Source organism: Chiloscyllium plagiosum, unplaced genomic scaffold (genome assembly GCF_037043375.1).
Source record: "Chiloscyllium plagiosum isolate Xiang-an unplaced genomic scaffold, Cpla_swu_hap1 HiC_scaffold_4, whole genome shotgun sequence".
Classification (NCBI taxonomy): Eukaryota; Metazoa; Chordata; class Chondrichthyes; order Orectolobiformes; family Hemiscylliidae; genus Chiloscyllium; species Chiloscyllium plagiosum.
The window spans coordinates 45,192,790-45,212,293 of NW_028270142.1; the positions used below are offsets into that span (position 1 = coordinate 45,192,790).

At 44.9% G+C, this 19,504-nt stretch overlaps 2 protein-coding genes across 5 annotated transcripts in view; one reads left to right on the forward strand and one right to left on the reverse strand.

Moving 5' to 3' along the window:
* Positions 1-11,760, reverse strand: part of atad2 (ATPase family AAA domain containing 2) — a 93,468-nt gene extending 81,708 nt beyond the window's left edge. For all 4 annotated transcript variants that reach the window (XM_087986212.1, XM_087986213.1, XM_087986211.1 and 1 more), the window contains exons 1-2: positions 11,308-11,760; positions 228-367 (exon numbers count right to left, since the gene is read on the reverse strand). In XM_087986212.1, the coding sequence (XP_087842338.1) occupies positions 228-367; positions 11,308-11,439 (272 nt within the window). In that variant the 5' untranslated portion in view covers positions 11,440-11,760. The remainder of the gene's footprint in view (positions 1-227; positions 368-11,307) is intronic.
* LOC148150129 (uncharacterized) lies at positions 11,309-19,342 on the forward strand. Its single transcript, XM_087986215.1, has 2 exons — positions 11,309-11,446; positions 11,755-19,342. The coding sequence occupies exon 2, from the start codon at positions 15,798-15,800 to the stop codon at positions 16,737-16,739; it is 942 nt and encodes a 313-aa protein (XP_087842341.1). The 5' UTR covers positions 11,309-11,446; positions 11,755-15,797; the 3' UTR covers positions 16,740-19,342.
* The last annotated feature ends 162 nt before the right edge of the window (positions 19,343-19,504 follow it).

Below are 19,504 nucleotides of genomic sequence, written 5' to 3' on the forward strand. Positions count from 1 at the left end.
GAGAAGAGTGATTAAATAGAAGTGAAAAATTACACATTCTTGGGGTTTTCTGAACTTGAATAACTGCATTGTATATCAGTAGCAAAGAAACAAAATGGCGCTCTCTGGTGGCAACAAATACATTCCAAAAGTTGCAACACAAAAACAACTGAACTATAAACAGTACAATGCACGTAAATCATAGTACCTCAAAAGCATAAACACAATGTATACAGCCAACATTTTACCTGGTAAAATGTCGTAATTTCATCCCATTGTCATTACAGCTCGAATCTAAGGTTGTGTCAGTTTGCAATCGACTTTTCCTTTTCAAAACAGGAGACAGATTACCATTGCAGTTTTCCTTCACACCATTGGACAAGTAACTCTAGAGTGAAAGAATTACATTGAATACCGGATGATATTCATAAAATTTTGACAGATATCTGTTACCAGACAGGCTAATATTTATCCTACGAATCTAGAATGGCTTGAAACTAAGAAATAATTCATGAACAGCAAGTCCAGAAAGTAGGGATGAGAGTTTTTACATTTTGTTCTCAGTTCTTTAAGTCTCTAGCACATGTAAAACCATCACCCCATTGCACAGAGATCCTGTAATTTTTACCAATACATCAGCATTGTCATGTTTCAAAACTATTTTTACAAAAAGCATTTGGAGAAATTTTTTTTCTGACATTTGGCTCTGGGGAAAACAATTTTTAATCTTTTAAGAATGCACTGATTTGTAAACCAAAGCTTAACTTAATTGGACTCCTTAACCTTTCTGCCAATTTCATTTACTTTAACTCAACCAAACCTCAGCTTTCTGTAAAGTAGGCTGCACTGTTCAAGTCCTGTTCACCGACGATCCCTGCTTGCTTAACTACCTTGTTTCCAAGTCAAACAATATTGCAATTGAACATTTCTGACTTGTTTTCATACTCCTCCATTGCATCATAACATCTTACCGTTCATCTCCTATTGCCTCAAAACCAAACATGTGGTTCTATCTATGAAGTGTTAATGGAAAAGACAAAAATAATTCTTGTTTTTGAATGAGAATCTGTCACACAAAAAGATGTGACTGATCAGATATTGTAGGAATATCCCTGGGCTGAGAGAATTAGTCAAAGGGAATTATCAAATAAAGGAATCCACTAACCCACAGTTGTACAGCATGCTCAATATTTACTTTGTTATGCAGAGATTTGGGCCTAGATATTAGGAACAATGGCAAAATCTTGAACCTGCTGCATGATTAAACTCATTTGTGCATGTGGTGAGATAATCAGCAAAATATTAAAACTTCACAATTGTTCAACTTCTTGCTTGCAATCATGTTTAAAGGAAGTAACCAGAGACAAAACTTCAGGTATTAATATTGGGTTCAATTCAGGGAAACATTCCAAAATGTGATTCCATCAAAGCTACAAAAAGGCAATATTCAGTGGACTCCTGTATGTTGATGCCTGTGTCCTGTGATCATACTACGACAGACCCAGAGTATGGTGAATTAATTCTTAAGGGCTGACAAAAATCTTGGTCTTGAAATCAGTTTTCAAAGACTGTGGTTAGATTTCATCTGGAGCCTGGCGAACACAAACACCAGACATAATCATTGATAGCACCTACTTCAAGGCTGTGGAAAATTTTGCAAATTGGTAAAGCACTCTCTAGGGATGCTACGACTGAAGTTTTTGCATAAATTTGGAAAGGACATGTGGGGTTGGAGGCCGAGGGGTAACCTTTTAGAGGTTAATAAATAACAAGGGGCATGGATAGGGTAAAAAGACAAGGCTTAGAGAGAGGGGGGAAAGATATAAAAGGGACCTAAAGGGCAACTTTTTCACTCGGAGTGCACAGAATGAGCTGCCAGAGGAAGTGGTGGAGGCTGGTGCAATTACAATTTTTAAAAAGCTATCGGAATGGGTATATGAAAAGGAAGGGTTTAGAGGGATATGGGCCAAGTAATAGCAAATGGAACTAGATTAATTCAGGATATCTGGTTGGCATGGACGAGTTAGACTGAAAAGTCTGTTTTCATACTGTATATCTTTCTAACTCTATGGCCTATGGCCAACTCCAATATTACACCATCAAGGAGAAACTGAAGACTGCAGATGCTGGAGATCAGAGCTGAAAATGTGTTGCTGGAAAAGCGCAGCAGGTCAGGCAGCATCCAAGGAACAGGAGAATCGACGTTTCGGGCATAAGCCCTTCCTCAGGAATAAGGAAAGTGTGTCCAGCAGGCCAAGACAAAAGGTAGGGAGGGGGGACTTGGGGAAGGGGCGTTGGAAATGCGATAGGTGGAAGGAGGTCAAGGTGAGGGTGATAGGCCAGAGTGGGGTGGTGACGGAGAGGTCAGGAAGAAGATTGCAGGTTAGGAAGGCGGTGCTGAGTTCGAGGGATTTGACTGAGACAAGGTGCGGGGAGGGGAAATGAGGAAACTGGAGAAATCTGAGTTCATCCCTTGTGGTTGGAGGGTTCCTAGGCCGAAGATGAGGCGCTCTTCCTCCAACCGTCATGTTGCTATGGTCTGGTGATGGAGGAGTCCAAGGACCTGCATGTCCTTGGTGGAGTGGGAGAGGGAGTTGAAGTGTTGAGCCACGGGGTAGTGGGTTGGTTGGTCCGGGTGTCCCAGAGGTGTTCACTGAAACGTTCCGCAAGTAGGCGGCCTGTCTCCCCAATTTAGAGGAGGCCACATCGGGTGCAGCGGATGCAATAGATGATGTGTGTGGAGGTGCAGGTGAATTTGTGGCGGATATGGAAGTATCCCTTGGGGCCTTGGAGGAAAGTAAGGGGGGAGGTGTGGGCACAAGTTTTGCATTTCTTGCGGTTGCAGGGAAAGGTGCCGGGAGTGGAGGTTGGGTTGGTGGGGGGTGTGGACCTGACGAGGGAGTCACAGAGGGAGTGGTCTTTTCGGAACACTGATAGGGGAGGGGAGGAAAATATATCCCTGGTGGTGGGGTCCGTTTGGAGGTGGTGGAAATGACGGCGGATGATACGCTGTACATGGAGGTTGATGGGGTGGTAGGTGAGGACCAGTGGGGTTCTGTCCTGATGGCAGCTGGAGGGGCAGGGCTCAAGGGCAGAGGAGCAGGAAGTGGAAGAGATGCAGTGGAGGGCATCGTCGACCACGTCTGGGTGGAAATTGTGGTCCTTGAAGAAGGAGGCCATCTGGTTTGTACGGTTTTGGAACTGGTCCTCTTGGGAGCAGATGCGGCGGAGACGAAGGAATTGGGAATATGGGATGGCGTTTTTACAGGGGGCAGAGTGGGAGGAGGTGTAGTCTAGGTAGCTGTGGGAGTCGGTTGGTTTATAGTAAATGTCCGTGTTGATTCGGTTGCCAGAGATAGAAATGGAAAGGTCTAGGAAGGACTCTGAGACGGTCCAGGTGAATTTGAGGTCAGGGTGGAAGGTGTTGGTAAAGTGGATGAACTGTTCAACCTCCTCGTGGGAGCACGAGGCAGCGCCAATACAGTCATCGATGTAGCGGAGGAAAAGGTGGGGGGTGGTGCCAGTGTAGCTGCAGAAGATGGACTGTTCCACATATCCTACAAAGAGGCAGGCATAGCTGGGGCCCATGTGGGTGCCCATGGCTACGCCTTTGGTTTGGTGGAAGTGGGAGGATTTGAAAGAGAAGTTGTTCAGGGTGAGGACCAGTTCAGTCAGTCGAAGGAGGGTGTCAGTGGAAGGGTACTGGTTGGTACGGCAGGAATGGAAGAAGCGGAGGGCTTTGAGTCCTTCGTGATGGGGGATGGAGGTGTACAGGGACTGAATGTCCATGGTGAAGATAAGGCATTGGGGACCAGGGAAGCGAAAATCATGGAGGGCGTGGGTGGTGTCCCGAACGTAGGTGGGGAGTTCTTGGACTAAAGGGGACAGGACCTTGTCGAGGTATGCAGAGATGAGTTCGGTGGGGCAGGAGCAGGCTGAGACAATGGGTCGGCACCTTTCACCCCGACCTCAAATTCACCTGGACCGCCTCAGACTCCTCCCTCCCCTTCCTAGACCTTTCCATTTCTATCTCGGGAAACCGAATCAACACGGACATTTACTATAAACTGACCGACTCCCACAGCTACCTAGACTACACCTCCTCCCACCCTGCCCCCTGTAAAAACGCCATCCCATATTCCCAATTCCTTCATCTCCGCCGCATCTGCTCCCAGGAGGACCAGTTCCAAAACCGTTCAACCCAGATGGCCTCCTTCTTCAAGGACCGCAATTTACCCCCAGACGTGGTCAACGATGCCCTCCACCACATCTCTTCCACTTCCTTCTCTTCCGCCCTTGAGCCCCGCCCCTCCAACCACCACCAGGACAGAACCCCACTGGTCCTCACCTACCACCCCACCAACCTCCATGTACAGCATATCATCCGCCGTCATTTCCGCCACCTCCAAATGGACCCCACCACCAGGGATATATTTCCCTCCCCTCCCCTACCAGCGTTCCGAAAAGATCACTCCCTCTGTGACTCCCTCGTCAGGTCCACCAAACACCAACCCAACCTCCACTCCCGGCACCTTCCCCTGGAACCGCAAGAAATGCAAAACTTGTGCCCACACCTCCCCCCCTTACTTCCATCCAAGGCCCCAAGGGATACTTCCATATCCACCACAAATTCGCCTGCACCTCCACACACATCATCTATTACATCCGCTGCACCCGATGTGGCCTCCTCTATATTGGGGAGACAGGCCGCCTACTTGCGGAACGTTTCAGAGAACACCTCTGGGACACCCGGACCAACCAACCCAACCACCCCGTGGCTCAACACTTCAACTCCCCCTCCCACTCCACCAAGGACATGCAGGTCCTTGGACTCCTCCATCGGCAGACCATAGCAACACGACGGTTGGAGGAAGAGCGCCTCATCTTCCGCCTAGGAACCCTCCAACCACAAGGGATGAACTCAGATTTCTCCAGTTTTCTCATTTCCCCTCCCCCCACCTTGTCTCAGTCAAATCCCTCGAACTCAGCACCGCCTTCCTAACCTGCAATCTTCTTCCTGACCTCTCCGTCACCACCCCACTCCGGCCTATCACCCTCACCTTGACCTCCTTCCACCTATCGCATTTCCAACGCCCCTCCCCCAAGTCCCTCCTCCCTACCTTTTATCTTAGCCTGCTGGACACACTTTCCTCATTCCTGAGGAAGGGCTTATGCCCGAAACGTCGATTCTCCTGTTCCTTGGATGCTGCCTGACCTGCTGCACCTTTCCAGCAACACATTTTCAGCTCCAATATTACACCTACAAGCTTCATAGTTTGGACTTTAGTTTTCAGATTAATGCTATCAGGTCACTGTCCCCACCGTTGTGCTAAATGATACAGCATCTTGACTGCCTTATAAATACCACAAATTTCTGGAATGCGTCCAAAGTCACCAGAGGCTGTCATAAGAATTTCATGACAGAGGAAAACCAGAAGTGATTCATCATGCAGGACTCAATAGCAAGTAGACCATCCTGCAGAAAATTCACTTGAAGGCAATATTTCTTGAATGGATGAACACAGACTTTCAATAGACAACGTCTCAGGACAAAATACTTCAGGTGTTTTGTATAAATATTACAAGACAAGAAAAAAAACCTCAAACTTCTACATTGCAGAGCACCTCACTTGAGTAACCTCCTACAGCTGTCTAGCCCATATGGCAGCCAGCACTGAAATTTGATTCTGTATGTTTTAAGAAGCATCTGCACCAAAATTGCAGCATCCAACATGTCCAAGAAGATGATCAGAGATGGCACAGATGCAGAAGTTCCTCCAAAGGACCAACAATAACAGTCAGAACTGGTCATCTATGACGATCTCGCATCAAGCCCTTCAGTCATGAGGGTATCCACAGAAGATGAAAAAATCATTTACAGCTTAGAACTATTCAAACGATGAGTCGTCTACCACACTGAAGCCTCAGGTCTCATTTTTGAGACAGGCCAGGGTTTGGGCTTAGGAGCTGGCCTGTCTTCAGTTCCACATATAAACATTTTTTTTCCAAAATACAACACTTTTGTTTGGTGTCACCACCTTGAAGCACTGCTGCAAAGCCACTTATAGAATCATACAGTATGGAAACAGAACCATCAGACCAGTCAGTCCATGCCAACCATAAACTCAAACTAAAGTAGCCCCACCTGCTAGCTTGTAGTCCATAGCCCTCGAAACCTTTTCTAATCATGTACTTATCCAAAGTAGCTTTGAAAAATTGTAACCATATCTGCATCCACCACTTCCTCAGGAAGTTCATTCCACACTCGAACTATCCTTGGTGTAAAAATATTGCTCTTTATATCTTTTTTTAAAACCTCTCCCCTGAAGTAGATGACCCCCAGTGTTGAAACTCCCCCATCCTCGAGAAAACTACACCTCCCATTAACCCTATCTATACCCCTTGTGATTCTATAATCCCCTATATGGTCAACTCTCAATGTCTTATGCTCCAATTAAGAAAATCCCAGCCTTTCTTTATAACTCAAACCTTCCATTCCTGGCAACAGGCTGATAAACCTCTTCTGAACTCTCTCTCGCTGAATAATATCCTTCCTATAACAGGATGACCAGAACTGGACACAGTACTCCAGATGAGGCCTCATCAACGAACTGTTCAACCTTGTAAATCACACTACCTTGAATGCAACTGGCTGGCACTAAGATGTGTTTCGGGAATATCAAATTTGGAAAGAGGGCCTCAAACAGGAGTGTAGCTGTTTGTTTGCAATTTGCAAAACAACACAGAGGTATCAGTTGCAAGTGTCATCTTTTTCTAAATTTATCAACACTTGGTGCACTTTCTGCATGCATATGCTACTTCACATATTTAATGCCTTGTTGCCAGATTTATATATGTTTAAATCCCAAGGAAAAAGAAGTACAGCATCCAACATCAAGGTAATAATGCATTTTCAGAGCTGTGGGAATATAATTGTGCAGAGCAGCAGAAATATTCACCTCAGTAAAATAAAATCTAAATAACTCAAACCAAGACTTACATCACTTGGTATTGACTCAGACTTTGAAATATATAAAAATCTAGGTTGATGCCAGTACACAAGTACTACGTTATGTGCATGATGAAGTTGGGAACAGGAAATGGTGGGGTGGGAATGGGATGTTTGCACAGGCGGAGGTGGCACCATTCACATGAATTGTTAATGGAGACTCCACCCGCTCTCTCAGATGGGTGTAAACACATTCAATTCGATTGTTTCAAAGAACAACTGGAGGGAGTATTTCATGTTCTGGCCTACATTTATCCTCAAACAGTATAACTAACATATTACCAACACGTTATCACATTAAATGCGATAATTTAGTTAATAATTGAGTCCAAGCCACAAAGAGAATTACAATTTTGCACCCTTGAACCTGCTATCATCCAAGCAGGTTTAGAGTAATCAGGATCTGCTTCAATAACAGATGCTCAGAGTCTTGCAGGAGCAACTGCTGCCAGGAATGGAAAGGTCATCGACAGCAGCCCCAAATTCAGAACAGGCATTTTCACTATAGACTAGCTCAAACTGCTTGCAGAGGTCAAGAATCAAAATCTCCAAATGTAGTGGAAAGCAGCTAGTACTGCCTTAAAGGACTGACTATTTTTCGATCTTGAAAATTCATTTGGAATGATTTTTGTGAGTAAATCAAAAGTAGTAGATTAAAAAGTACAAGAGCCACAGAGAAGACTTGTACTTACAGACCATATACCATGAAGACAATTGTGTAAGAGGAAGTGAAAGCGAGTGGTCATCTACGAACTATGGGGCATCCTCTTCAGAATGTAGTTTAGATTAGATTCCCTACAGTGTGGAAACAGGCCACACCAACCCTTCAAAGCGTAACCCACCCAGGCCCATTCCCTACCCTATATTTACCACTGACTAATACATCTAAAACTATGGGCAATTTAGCATGGCCAATTCACCTGACCTGGACATATTTGGATTAGGGGAAGAAACCGGAGCACCCAGAGGAAACCTACAGACACTGGAGAATGCGCAAACACCATACAGACAGTCGCCCGAGGCTGGAATTGAACCAGTGTCCCTGGCACTGAGAGGCAGCAGTGCTAACCACTGAGCTGTCCTTTGCTGGAAGGGGGCAAAACAGAGAAGGGACTTAGAAATACAGTGGAAATCCGATTATCTGAATAGGATAGGTGGGCACTATTTCGTTCGGACAGTCGATTGTTCAGAAAATCGATTAAATGCCTTTCCTCTGGGACTTGGAGTTTTAAAGTCTGCTCCCTATTCAAGAGACTGCAGCAGCACACATTGTGCGACATCCTGCTCCCAACCACACCGCCCCACAACCAAGTCCAAACCCGTCCCCTGCCCGCCAACCAGTCCAAATCCCCCACACCTCGTCCAATCCAGTTCAACACTGCCCCTGCCCCCCAGCACAAAGCGCACAAGCCCCCACCCCCTCTCCGGGGCATCCGGACTGCACACTAACGATAAGACTGCTGCTGCAACTGCCTTTGTGGGTAAGTCTCCAAATAACGCACAGACACAGCCCCACACACAACTTTTTACTGCAAATTTTTCACAGGTTCCACGTTTGCCCTGTACAGGACAATGTTGGAGAGACCCTCAAAAATCAATTGGTGGTATATCATTTTCCATACATACCTAAATCTGAAATCCAGCACCAATCATTTAGTGCTATACTGAAATATCAACCTAGGTGCTAGAAAATTAGGAGAGTTAAGTAAGGTACTGCAACAGGCTATTGGACAACCTGAATAATGTACAGTACATAGCAGTGCAAAACATTACTGAAACAAAGTTTGTTTCAAAATGAAAGGAATGAAGTGTAATGGCGAAGTGTTACATATCATTACACAAACTCATGGAGATCAATAACTTTCTTTCATTGATGGGATATGGCCCAGCATTTACTGCCCACGGATAGATGTGGAACCACCTCCTTGAACTGCTACTGTCCTTGGGGTGTAAGAACATGCTGTTGTGAGGAAGGACATTTAAGAATTTTGAATGAACTAAAACTAAGGAACAACAGTGCATATTCAACACAGGACAGTGGGTGAGTTGGCTGATAAGTCATGTATCTGCTGTCCTGTTAGGTAGCAGAGGTCACATCTTTGGAAGGTATTTTCAAATGAGTCTTGGTGAGTTGTTCCAGTGCACCTTTAGATAATACATTCTGCAGCCAGTGTGCCAATGGCAAAGCCATGAGTGTTCCAGATGGAGGATAAATCTCTGAATAAGGGGCTGCACATTTAAGACACAGATGAGGTGGAATATTTATTTTGGCAGTGAACCTGTACAATTCTTTACCAGAGCTACCAAATCTGGGTCATTTTTAATTGGAATGGGAATCAGTTATAGGGAAAAGGAAGAAAATGGAGTCGAAGATTATCAGATCACCCACGATCTCTTGAATGATGGAACAGACTCTATGTGCTCAATGGCCTACATCTACTCCTTCATGTTGTTGTTATGAATTAAACCTGGACTCAGGAATGAAATAACAATCAGCACTCCCTTTGGCTCTACCTAAAAAGAGTGGAATGAAATACAGATAGCTGCTGTAGGGCACTGGTCTGACAACATCTGGTATATGGCACATAGTTTTCACGTCCATAATATGGATGAACTACTTCCCTTGGCGTCAGCACATTGAAAGTTCATCGGTTTGGTCCTTCTGGATTTAGAAGGATAAAAGCTACAAGATTCTGAAAGGGGTTAACCTGGTAGACAGAAATGTATTCTGGTCAGGGAACAACATGGACAAAACTAAAGATAAGTGGTCAACCATTTAAGTCAGATAAAGGAGAAAGATCAAAACAGAGGATTATGAATCTTTTAAATTCTCTATCCTAGGAGTTGCAAATATTCCATGACATGGCATACCATCTAGATGTATAAAACAATGACAGGTGGACTTGAAGAAACTTTCCCTTTGATGGCGGAATTAATGACTGGGGGTAAGGGGCAAAAAAATGTTTAGAGGATCTAAAGATTTTCTTCTTTAGAGAAGGAAAACATTTTCACCCAGAAGATAATGGGAATCTGGAACTCACTGTCTGTAAAATCAGGCAGAAATTCTGAGAACATTCCATTAGTATTTAGGTGTGCAATTATGCTGCCAAGACATACAAGGCTATACACAAATGCAGGAAACTGGAATTACAATAGTTCGGTGGTTGTTTTTGACCAGCACAGACAAGTTGGGCCAAAGGGCCTTTTTCTGTGTAGATGTCTAATGCTTCTTTAGAGTTCATACTAAAGGCCAGCCAAATTCACATAAAACAGCAGAGCACGTCCATCTGTTTATCTGCTGCGCCTACTTCTTATCTTACGGTCCATCTAAGGATAAGGAGTAGGCCATGCAAACCCTCAAACCTGCACCACCATCTGAAAAGATTATAGCTTATCTACATGAGGCCTGAACTTTACTTTCCAATCTACTTCCCTTTGGAACCTTGCAGTGCCTAGTCAAGAATCTGCCTAGCTCAACTTAGAGAAAGTTAAACAAACCAGCCTCCACTATGATTTTGTAAAGTGAGAGAAGTGTCAATGTGTTAAGTTGATCAGTTAGTGATCCTACTTAGTAAGTGATAGTATTTGAATAAGTACTTCGATAGTTGCAAAACACTTGAGATGCAGTGGCCATGATAAATTTATACAAGTGTTTCTCGGCCGAGGGGGAAAAGAGTGAAATTCGAGGGTCTCTGCAGTTGGATAGAGGACTTTCTCAGGAGCTGAGAATGCTGGGACATCCCCACCTCCATTACCAACAAGAAAAACCATCAGGAGCAGCGGCACAGAAGAATGCAAAATGTCAAAAATAAACTCCGAGACGAGACAGACCGGAGGAGGAAGTGGACTAACAACGTAGGGAGATTCAGACGCACAAAATAAAGAAGACTTGCAACCGATGAAATTCGGCCAACCCCCTTCGGTCCATGTGACAGACTCGTCGTTGTTATTAACCCAAAAAAGTGTGAAAAGCAAATACGTGTTTTTAAAAAAAACACCACCCCCCCCCAGATTGTTGATTCGCTCGTTTTTGCCAAACGAGCGGGCTCGGTTATTATTTAGAAAGAAACATGTCTCTAATGAAATCATCAAATAAATAAATACAGCAAACTGCGCCACTGCCCCGCCCACCCTCACCACCGTAAACTAGAGTGACTCATCCCACCAACCACCCGCTCGCCCAGACATCATTTACGAGGCAACCGCCGGTTGCAAATCATTTATCCAGGGCTGGGGATGAGGAAAAAAAAAGTCGGAGCGCTCCGGCCTCTCTTCACAGGCGCAGAGGTTTTCGTTTGATGTCAGTCGGGCTCACTTACCGCCTCAGCCCGGCTCCGTTTGCTGCCAGGGGCCGGGGATGTGGGCGGCAACGACCTATCGCTCTTATCCAAGACGATGAACTCGGAGCTGGAATCCAGACTGAGCGACGCGCCACTCCGCAGCATCACCATCCTGACGGTATTTCAGTTGCCCCTCAGCTGGACTCCGGGGAAGTAAAAAGCGCGGCGGGACAGACGGCTCTCACTGGGTTTGCGCCTGCGCATCCTCCTCCGACCGTTACTCTCGCGCCCCGGCCGTTGGAAGTTCTGGCGCCAAAACTTTCCCGCGCTGTCCACATACGCAGGCAGTAGCCACAGCGTCCTTCCACCAGCGAAATTAGTTTCCTTCTAATTCGGGCTGGCTATAGAAAGTCAAAGTAAAAATAAAACCGACGACAATTCAGTTATTTGACGCCGTTTATTAATGTATTTATTTCCCATCGAAAGGTTGAATCGCCTGCTCCTGTCTCAGCGCGGATTGATTTGGTTTGGTTTAACTCGTCCACCTGGCTTCCTTTTTTTGCTAAAGAGACCGAGCCCCACCCCTTTCTCGCTGCCATTGGTCAGCGTCTCAGCCAATCGGAGCCTGGTAATGTTACGTGATCGCGACCGTTCTCAACGTCTCAGGATGAAGTTCTCCACAAATATCTTCTGTCATGCAGAAGCCCATTACATCAATGCAATGACAGTGAAGCATTCGCAAATACTTTTTCAGCCAGATGCGTCCAGTGGATGATCCCTAGTCATGAGGTCCCTAGTCTTCAGCTAATTAATGATTCATTCCATGTGATATCAAGAAGCAGCCGAAAACGTTGGCTACTGCAAAGGCTATAAGCATTGACAAAATTCTACCAATAGTACTGAAGACCTCTCTCCCAGAACAGGCAGCCTCTCTCGCCAAGTTCTTCCAGTGCAGTTAGTGCTGCCAACTGAAAACAAAAAAATGCTGGAAATCACAACATCTGGCAGCATCCGTGGAGAGAGACAAAGCTAACTTTTGAGGCTAGATGAGCCCACATCTCGACTCAAAACATTACCTTGCTCTCCCTCCGTGGTGCTGCCTTACCCACTGTGATGTCAAGCATTTTTTTCAGTACAAATAACAGCATCTGCAGTACTTTGCTCCTAAATAGTGCTAGCATCTACCTGACAACATGGAAGATTGTCCAGATATATGCTATCGATCACCAGTAGAATGATAGAAGATTAACAGAGATTTCGGATGACACTTATTCAACAATAACCTGCTCACTGATGCTCAGTTTGGGTTCCATCAGGGTCAACTGGTTCCTGCCTTCATTAGAGGGGGTCTTGAATAAAAGGAACATCTGTTGGCTTGGAGAGAATGGAGTGTATGAATATAACACCATTTCAAATTGCACCAGGGTGACAGGAGGGCTTTATCCTTTCTTTCCAAAGTAGTAACCGCTACTAGTAAAAATATGTGTGCCCAGTTGGATGTTAACAAGCAAAGCCCATTATGGACAATGCAAGCCATAACAGGATGACTTTTTTTATTTAACATATCTTTCTACTCAACCTGTTTAGAGGTGTTATTACATAAAGTGTGGAACAAGTGGGACTTGAACCCAGGCCTCCTGGTCTATGGGGTAGGGACATTACCACTGCACCACAAGAGGGTCCAGACAGAACCACACTTTTTAAAACAAAATTTCATTGATCCAAACAACAACTGTTCCAATATTGTAAAATTCCTTAAGCCCCTTGGCAAAGACAAATTCAGTAAAATCGATTGTCTCATATGCAATTTGGCAGCAGAAAGAAATCCAGCATTTTTTTTCTGAGGGAGTTACAATACTATGCTTTTAAGAGATGTATTTTGTCCTTTTTTTAAATGAAGAAAGGTTGAGAGAGATGTACCGAGAATCCAGTCAAAGTCATTAAAGTAAACAGCATGTGAGGTCTTGGGGATTTTTTTTAAAAGTTGGAACAAGAGCAGCAGCCTGAATGTGTGGAGTCAAACTCCCACAGATCCAGGATTTTTAGTTTTAGTTTTCCGCAATTGATAGGGTCTTGAAGCTGGATGTGAAAGCTCTTATTCCACTCTCTGTTACGGTAAAAGCAGGGATTCTCTTCAGGCTACTAGAATTGCATGTGAGAATTTGCTTTTGCCATGGGTGTGTTTATGGGATGTTAGCATAGAATAAAGAAAAGAACAAAGAAAACTTACAGCTCAGGAACAGGCCCTTCGGCCCTCCAAGCCTGAGCCAATCCAAATCTACTGTCTAAACCTGTCGCCCAATTCCTAAGCACCTGTATCCCTCTACTCCCCACCTACTCATGCATCTGTCCAGACGCATCTTAAATGAATCTACCATACCTACCTCTACTACCTCTGCTGGCAAAGTGTTCCAGACACCCACCACCCTCTGTATAAAGTACTCGCTGCGTGTATCCTCCTTAAACTTTTCACCTCTCACCTTGAAAGCGTGACCTCTCCTTATTGAAATCCTTCACCCTGGAAAAAAGCTTATCTCCATCTACCCTGTCTATATCTTTCATGATTTTGGAAACCTCAATCAGGTGCCCCTACTCAACCTCTCTTCCTAGCTAGCACCTTCCATACCAGCCACATCCTAGTAAACCTTCTCTGCACCCTCTCCAAAGCATCCACATCCTTTTAGTAATGTGACGACCATAACTGTACACAGTATTCTAAATGCAGCTGAACCAATGTCTTGTGCAATTTTAACATGACCTGCCAGCTCTTATACTCAATACCCCGTCCAATGAAGGCAAGCATACCATTTGCCTTCTTGACCACTCTATTCACCTGTGCAGCAACCTTCAGGGTACAATGGACCAGCATTCCCAGATCTCTCTGCTCATCGACTTTTCCCAAGACTCTTCCGTTCATTGTATAATTCACTCCAGAATTAGAATTGGCTAAATGCATCACCTCCATCTGCCACTTTTCCGCCCAATTCTCCAGTCTATCTATATTCTCCTGTATTCTTTGGCAGTCCCTTATGCTTTCTGCTACTCCATCAATCTTCGTGTCATCTGCAAACTTGCTGATCATACCAACAGTGCCCTCTTCCAGATCATTTATGTATATCACAAACAACAGTGGCCCCAACACTGATCCCTGTGGAAGACCACTGGTCACCCTTCTCCATTTTGAGAAACTCCCTTCAACTACTACTCTCTAGCTCCTGTTACTCAACCAGTTCTTTATCCACCTACCGAGAACACACTGCACACCAGATGACTTCACTTTCTCTATTAGTTTACCATGGGGAACCTTATCAAACGCCTTACTAAAGTCCATGTGTATGACATCAACAGCCCTTCCTTCATCTATCAACTTGGTCACTTCCTCTGTAGTTACCTGGAATATCCCTACTAACTTTCTTGTACAGGGGGACAACATGAGCAACCTTCCAGTCGTCCGGCACCTTACCTGTGTTTAAGGATGCCACAAAGATATCTGTTAGAGCCCCAGTTATTTCCTCTCTCGTGTCCATCAGCAACCTGGGATAGATCAGTAACTACAGATCTGTGGTGGGAAAGTTGCTGGAGAAGGTACTGAGGGATAAGATCTATTTATATTTAGAAAAACATACTTTTGTTCGGGAGAGATCATGCCTTACCAACTTAATAGAGTTCTTTGAGGAAGTGACCAAGTTGATAGATGAAGGAAGGGCTGTTGATGTCATACATATGGACTTTAGTAAGGCGTTTGATAAGGCTGCCGAGAACCCGTCCTCGACCTCTTCATTTCCCACTGCCCCCGAGACATTAACCGCCTCAACCTGTCTACCCCCCCCCTCCCCCACTCCAATATCTCACCCTCACAACGCGCAGCCCTCTACTCCATCTGCTCCAATTCCGACATCACCATCAAGCCAGCAGATAAAGGGGGCGCAGTGGTAGTCTGGTGCACTGACCTCTGCACCGCTGAAGCCAGGCGCCAACTCGAGGACACCTCCTTCCGCCCCCTCGACCATGACCCCACCCCCCCCATCACTAAACCATCATCTCCCAGACCATACAGAACCTCATCACCTCAGGAGATCTCCCACACACAGCTTCCAACCTCATAGTCTGGGAACCCCGCACTGCCCGGTTCTACCTCCTTCCCAAGATCCACAAGCTGACCACCCTGGCCGACCCATTGTCTCAGCATGCTCCTACCCCACTGAACTCATCTCTACCTACCTCGACACTGTCCTATCCCCCCTAGTCCAGGAACTCCCCACATACGTTCGAGACACCACCCATGCCCTCCACCTTCTTCAAGACTTCTGTTTCCCCAGCCCCCAACGCCTCATCTTCACCATGAATATCCAATCTCTCTACATCTCCATCCGCCATGACCAGGGCCTCCAAGCCCTCCGTTTCTTCCTCTCCCAACGTCCCTAACAGTACCCTTCCAGCGCCATTCTCATTTGTTTGGGTGAACTGATCCTCACCCTTAACAATTTCTCCTTTGAATCCTCCCATTTCTGCCAGACCAAAGGGTAGCCATGGGCACCTGTATGGGCCCCAGCTATGCCTGTCTCTTTGTTGGCAATGTAGAACAGTCCATCTTCCATAGTTACACCAGCACCACTCCCCACCTCTTCCTCCGCTACATTGATGACTGCATTGGCGCCACCTCGTGCTCCCGCGAGGATGTTGAGCAATTCATCAACTTCACCAACACATTCCACCCTGACCTTAAATTTACCTGGACCATCTCTGACACCTCCCTCCCCTTCCTGGACCTCTCCATCTCCATTAATGACGACCGACTTGACACCGACATTTTTTACAAACCCACCGACTCCCACAGCTACCTGGATTACACCTCTCCCCACCCTACCTCCAGCAAAAATGCCATCCCGTATTCCCAATTCCTTCACCTCCACCGTATCTGCTCCCAGGAGGACCAGTTCCACCACAGAACGCGCCAGATGGCCTCCTTTTTTAGAGACTGCAATTTCCCTTCCCATGTGGTTAAAGATGCCCTCCAACGCATCTCGTCCACATCCCACACCTCCGCCCTCAGACCCTACCCCTCCAACCGTAACAAGGACATAACCCTCCCTGGTGCTCACCTTCCACCTACCAACCTTCGCAAAAAACAAATCATCCACCAACATTTCCGCCACCTCCAAACGGACCCCACCACCAGGGATATATTTCCCTCCCACCCCTTTCCGCCTTCTACAAAGACCGTTCCCTCTGTGACTACCTGGTCAGGTCCACTCCCCCCAACAACCTACCCTCCCGTCCTGGCACCTTCCCCTGCCACTGCAGGAATTGCAAAACCTGCGCCCACACCTCCTCCCTCTCCTCCATCCAAGGCCCTAAAGGAGCCTTCCACATCCATCAAAGTTTTACCTGCACATCCACCAATATCATTTATTGTGTCCGTTGCTCCCGATGCAGTCTCCTCTACATTGGGGAGACTGGGCGTTTCCTAGCAGAGCGCTTTAGGGAACATCTCTGGGACACCTGCACCAATAAACCACACCGCTCTGTGACCCAACATTTCAACTCCCCCTCCCACTCAGCCGAGGATATGAAGGTCCTGGGCCTCCTTCACCGCCGCTCCCTCACCAGCCAACGCCTGGAGGAAGACTGCCTCATCTTCCGCCTCAGAACACTTCAACCCCAGGGCATCAATGTGGACTTCATCAGTTTCCTCATTTCCCCTTCCCCCACCTCACCCCAGTTCCAAACTTCTGGCTCAGCACCGTCCCCATGACTTGTCCTACCTGCATATCTTCTTTTCCGCCTAACCACTCCACCCTCCGCTCTGACCTATCACCTTCATCCCCACCCCCACTCACCTATTGTACTCTATGCTACTTTCTCCCCACCCCCACCCTCCTCTCATTTATCTCTCCACCCTTCAGGCACTCTGCCTGTATTCCTGATGAAGGGCTTTTGCCCGAAACGTCGATTTTCCTGCTCCTCGGATGCTGCTTGAACTGCTGTGCTTTCCCAGCACCACTCTACTCCAGAATGTGTAAATAAAGGGTGTCTTGGTGACAGGATATCAGCTTTCATGGAATTATTTCAACTACCCATTTTGTTTGCATCAACAATACCTGCATGGTCATCAGCCATTTCATTTGTTTCTCTACTTTCTCAAATGAAATGAGAAAGATTCTACATCCTTCTTAGAAATATTCCACAATTGAGAAGTTTGATGTTGCAACATTTCAACATTTATATTTCCAGTAATGTGGCTCAGACAATTGTACATAATGATCATAAATGCTTAACATTTTTGGAAAAATTTAAAGATAAAATACTAGACTGTCTACATGGAATTTGTTGTTACAGCCATTTAATTTAAAAATTATATATGCGGAAGGATGAGAGAATGTAATTGCTGACATATTGTCATGACTTTAACGAAGGGAGATGCAGGTGGAAGAAACTGATCTAAATGGACTGAATGTTTGCATGTTCAGAGACAATGTAAAGTATCCTATTGTAGTTCTGTGGAAGCCTGACTCCATCCATTCATGCTGCTTCTATTGTTCCAACATTTTGGAAAACCTTAATCCTCACAAGCTATATACTTTATTAGCTTGGAAGAGACAGTTTGCCATCTTTTGGCTCAAAACCTCTTTTCAAAACAAGGGCAAAATACACAAATTTTATTGTCACAGTTTTCTAATCAACATGTTATTACACATCTTTGGAGCAGGTGGGTCTTGAATCCAAGCCTCTCTGTCCAGGTGTAGGGACATGATGGCCCTCTAAATAAATATTAAATAAAATACTTTAATGCAGAAAAAAACTGTCTGAATAATGGTGACCTTGGAACTATTTGATAGATTTTTTAAAAATCTATTTTACTTTGTCCTTCAAAGGAAATCTGCTATCATTGCCTGCCTGGGCTACATGTGACTCCAGATCCATAGTGATATGGTTGACTTTTAAGTGGATTCTGAAACAGCTTCCATGCCACTCAGTCATCAAGAAGGCAGTTTACTATCAGATTCTCAAGGGCATTTGAGAGGGACAATAAATACTGTTCTTGTCAGGGATCACCACATTTCCATAAATAGCATTATAGAATGGTACAGCACAGAAACAAACCCTTCGGTCCAACCAGTCCATGCCTGAACATAATCCCAAACTAAACTAGTCCCACCTCCCTATTCCTAACTCAAATCCCTTCAAACCTTTCCTATTCATGTACTTATCAAATGCCTTTTAAATGTTACAATTTTACCCATATCGACTACATCCTCAGGAATTCATTCCACACACAAACACGCTCTGTGTAAAAAGATTTGCCCCAAGTCTTTTTTAAATCTCTCTCTTCTAACCTTAAAGATGTGCTCCCTTGTCTTGAAATTCCCCATTCAAGGGAAAATACAACTATCATCGACTCTATCTATACCCCATGTTATATTATATACTTATGTTCCTGTGAAAAATGTCCCAGCCTATTCATACTTTCTTTATAAGTTTATAATTTTAAAAAGATACACTGTAGATGCAATTTCACACAAATCAAGAACTGCTCTTTTAATGAATTTTTTATTTTCCTGCAAAGGTGGAATAGGTGTGTAATGGTAGAATTCAATAGCTAATTTGACAAGGAATTGGATAATACTTGGAAGAGAAATTTGCAGAGCTGTGGGGAAGAGCTTAATGAGAATCATTTGGATAGCTCCTTCAAAGGGATTGCAATAGCAGGATGAGTTGAATAACTGCCTGTGTTGTATAATTTAGTGCTACTGGATACCCAAAGCTGTGCAATTTTTAAGGAATTGACCAAGATCAATTCCTACCGCCAAAGTTTTTGACTGCCCTTTTTCACTATAATCAGGATGGTGCATTTTTTTTTCCAATAGCCATTATATTACAGCACACTTTGTTTTAACCAGCCCCTTATGAACCAGGACTCTCAATAAACCGCCACAAATTGCATGCCTCAAATATAGGAAGTTTACTGTCTTAGACAGTTGAAGGTATAAGTGAGAGGACTCTCTGCCGATAAGTTTTATTTAATACAAAATTGCATTATTATTTAAATGATTTATGCTGCAAATAAAGTATATATGTATACTCCCTGCATTACATTTCTATAATTTAGTGTGTTTTTACATTGATTAAGTGGACCTGTTGATCAACCGTTATATTTAATCAACTAGCACACTCCTGGTCCCATAAATGCCGGTTAATAAAAAGTTTGCTGTAATTAGTTTTTCATCCTGTCTAA

Excerpts from the sequence above, each read along its gene's own strand:
- LOC148150129 (XM_087986215.1), top strand. The coding sequence starts at position 15,798 with ATGGGCACCTGTATGGGCCCCAGCTATGCCTGTCTCTTTGTTGGCAAT.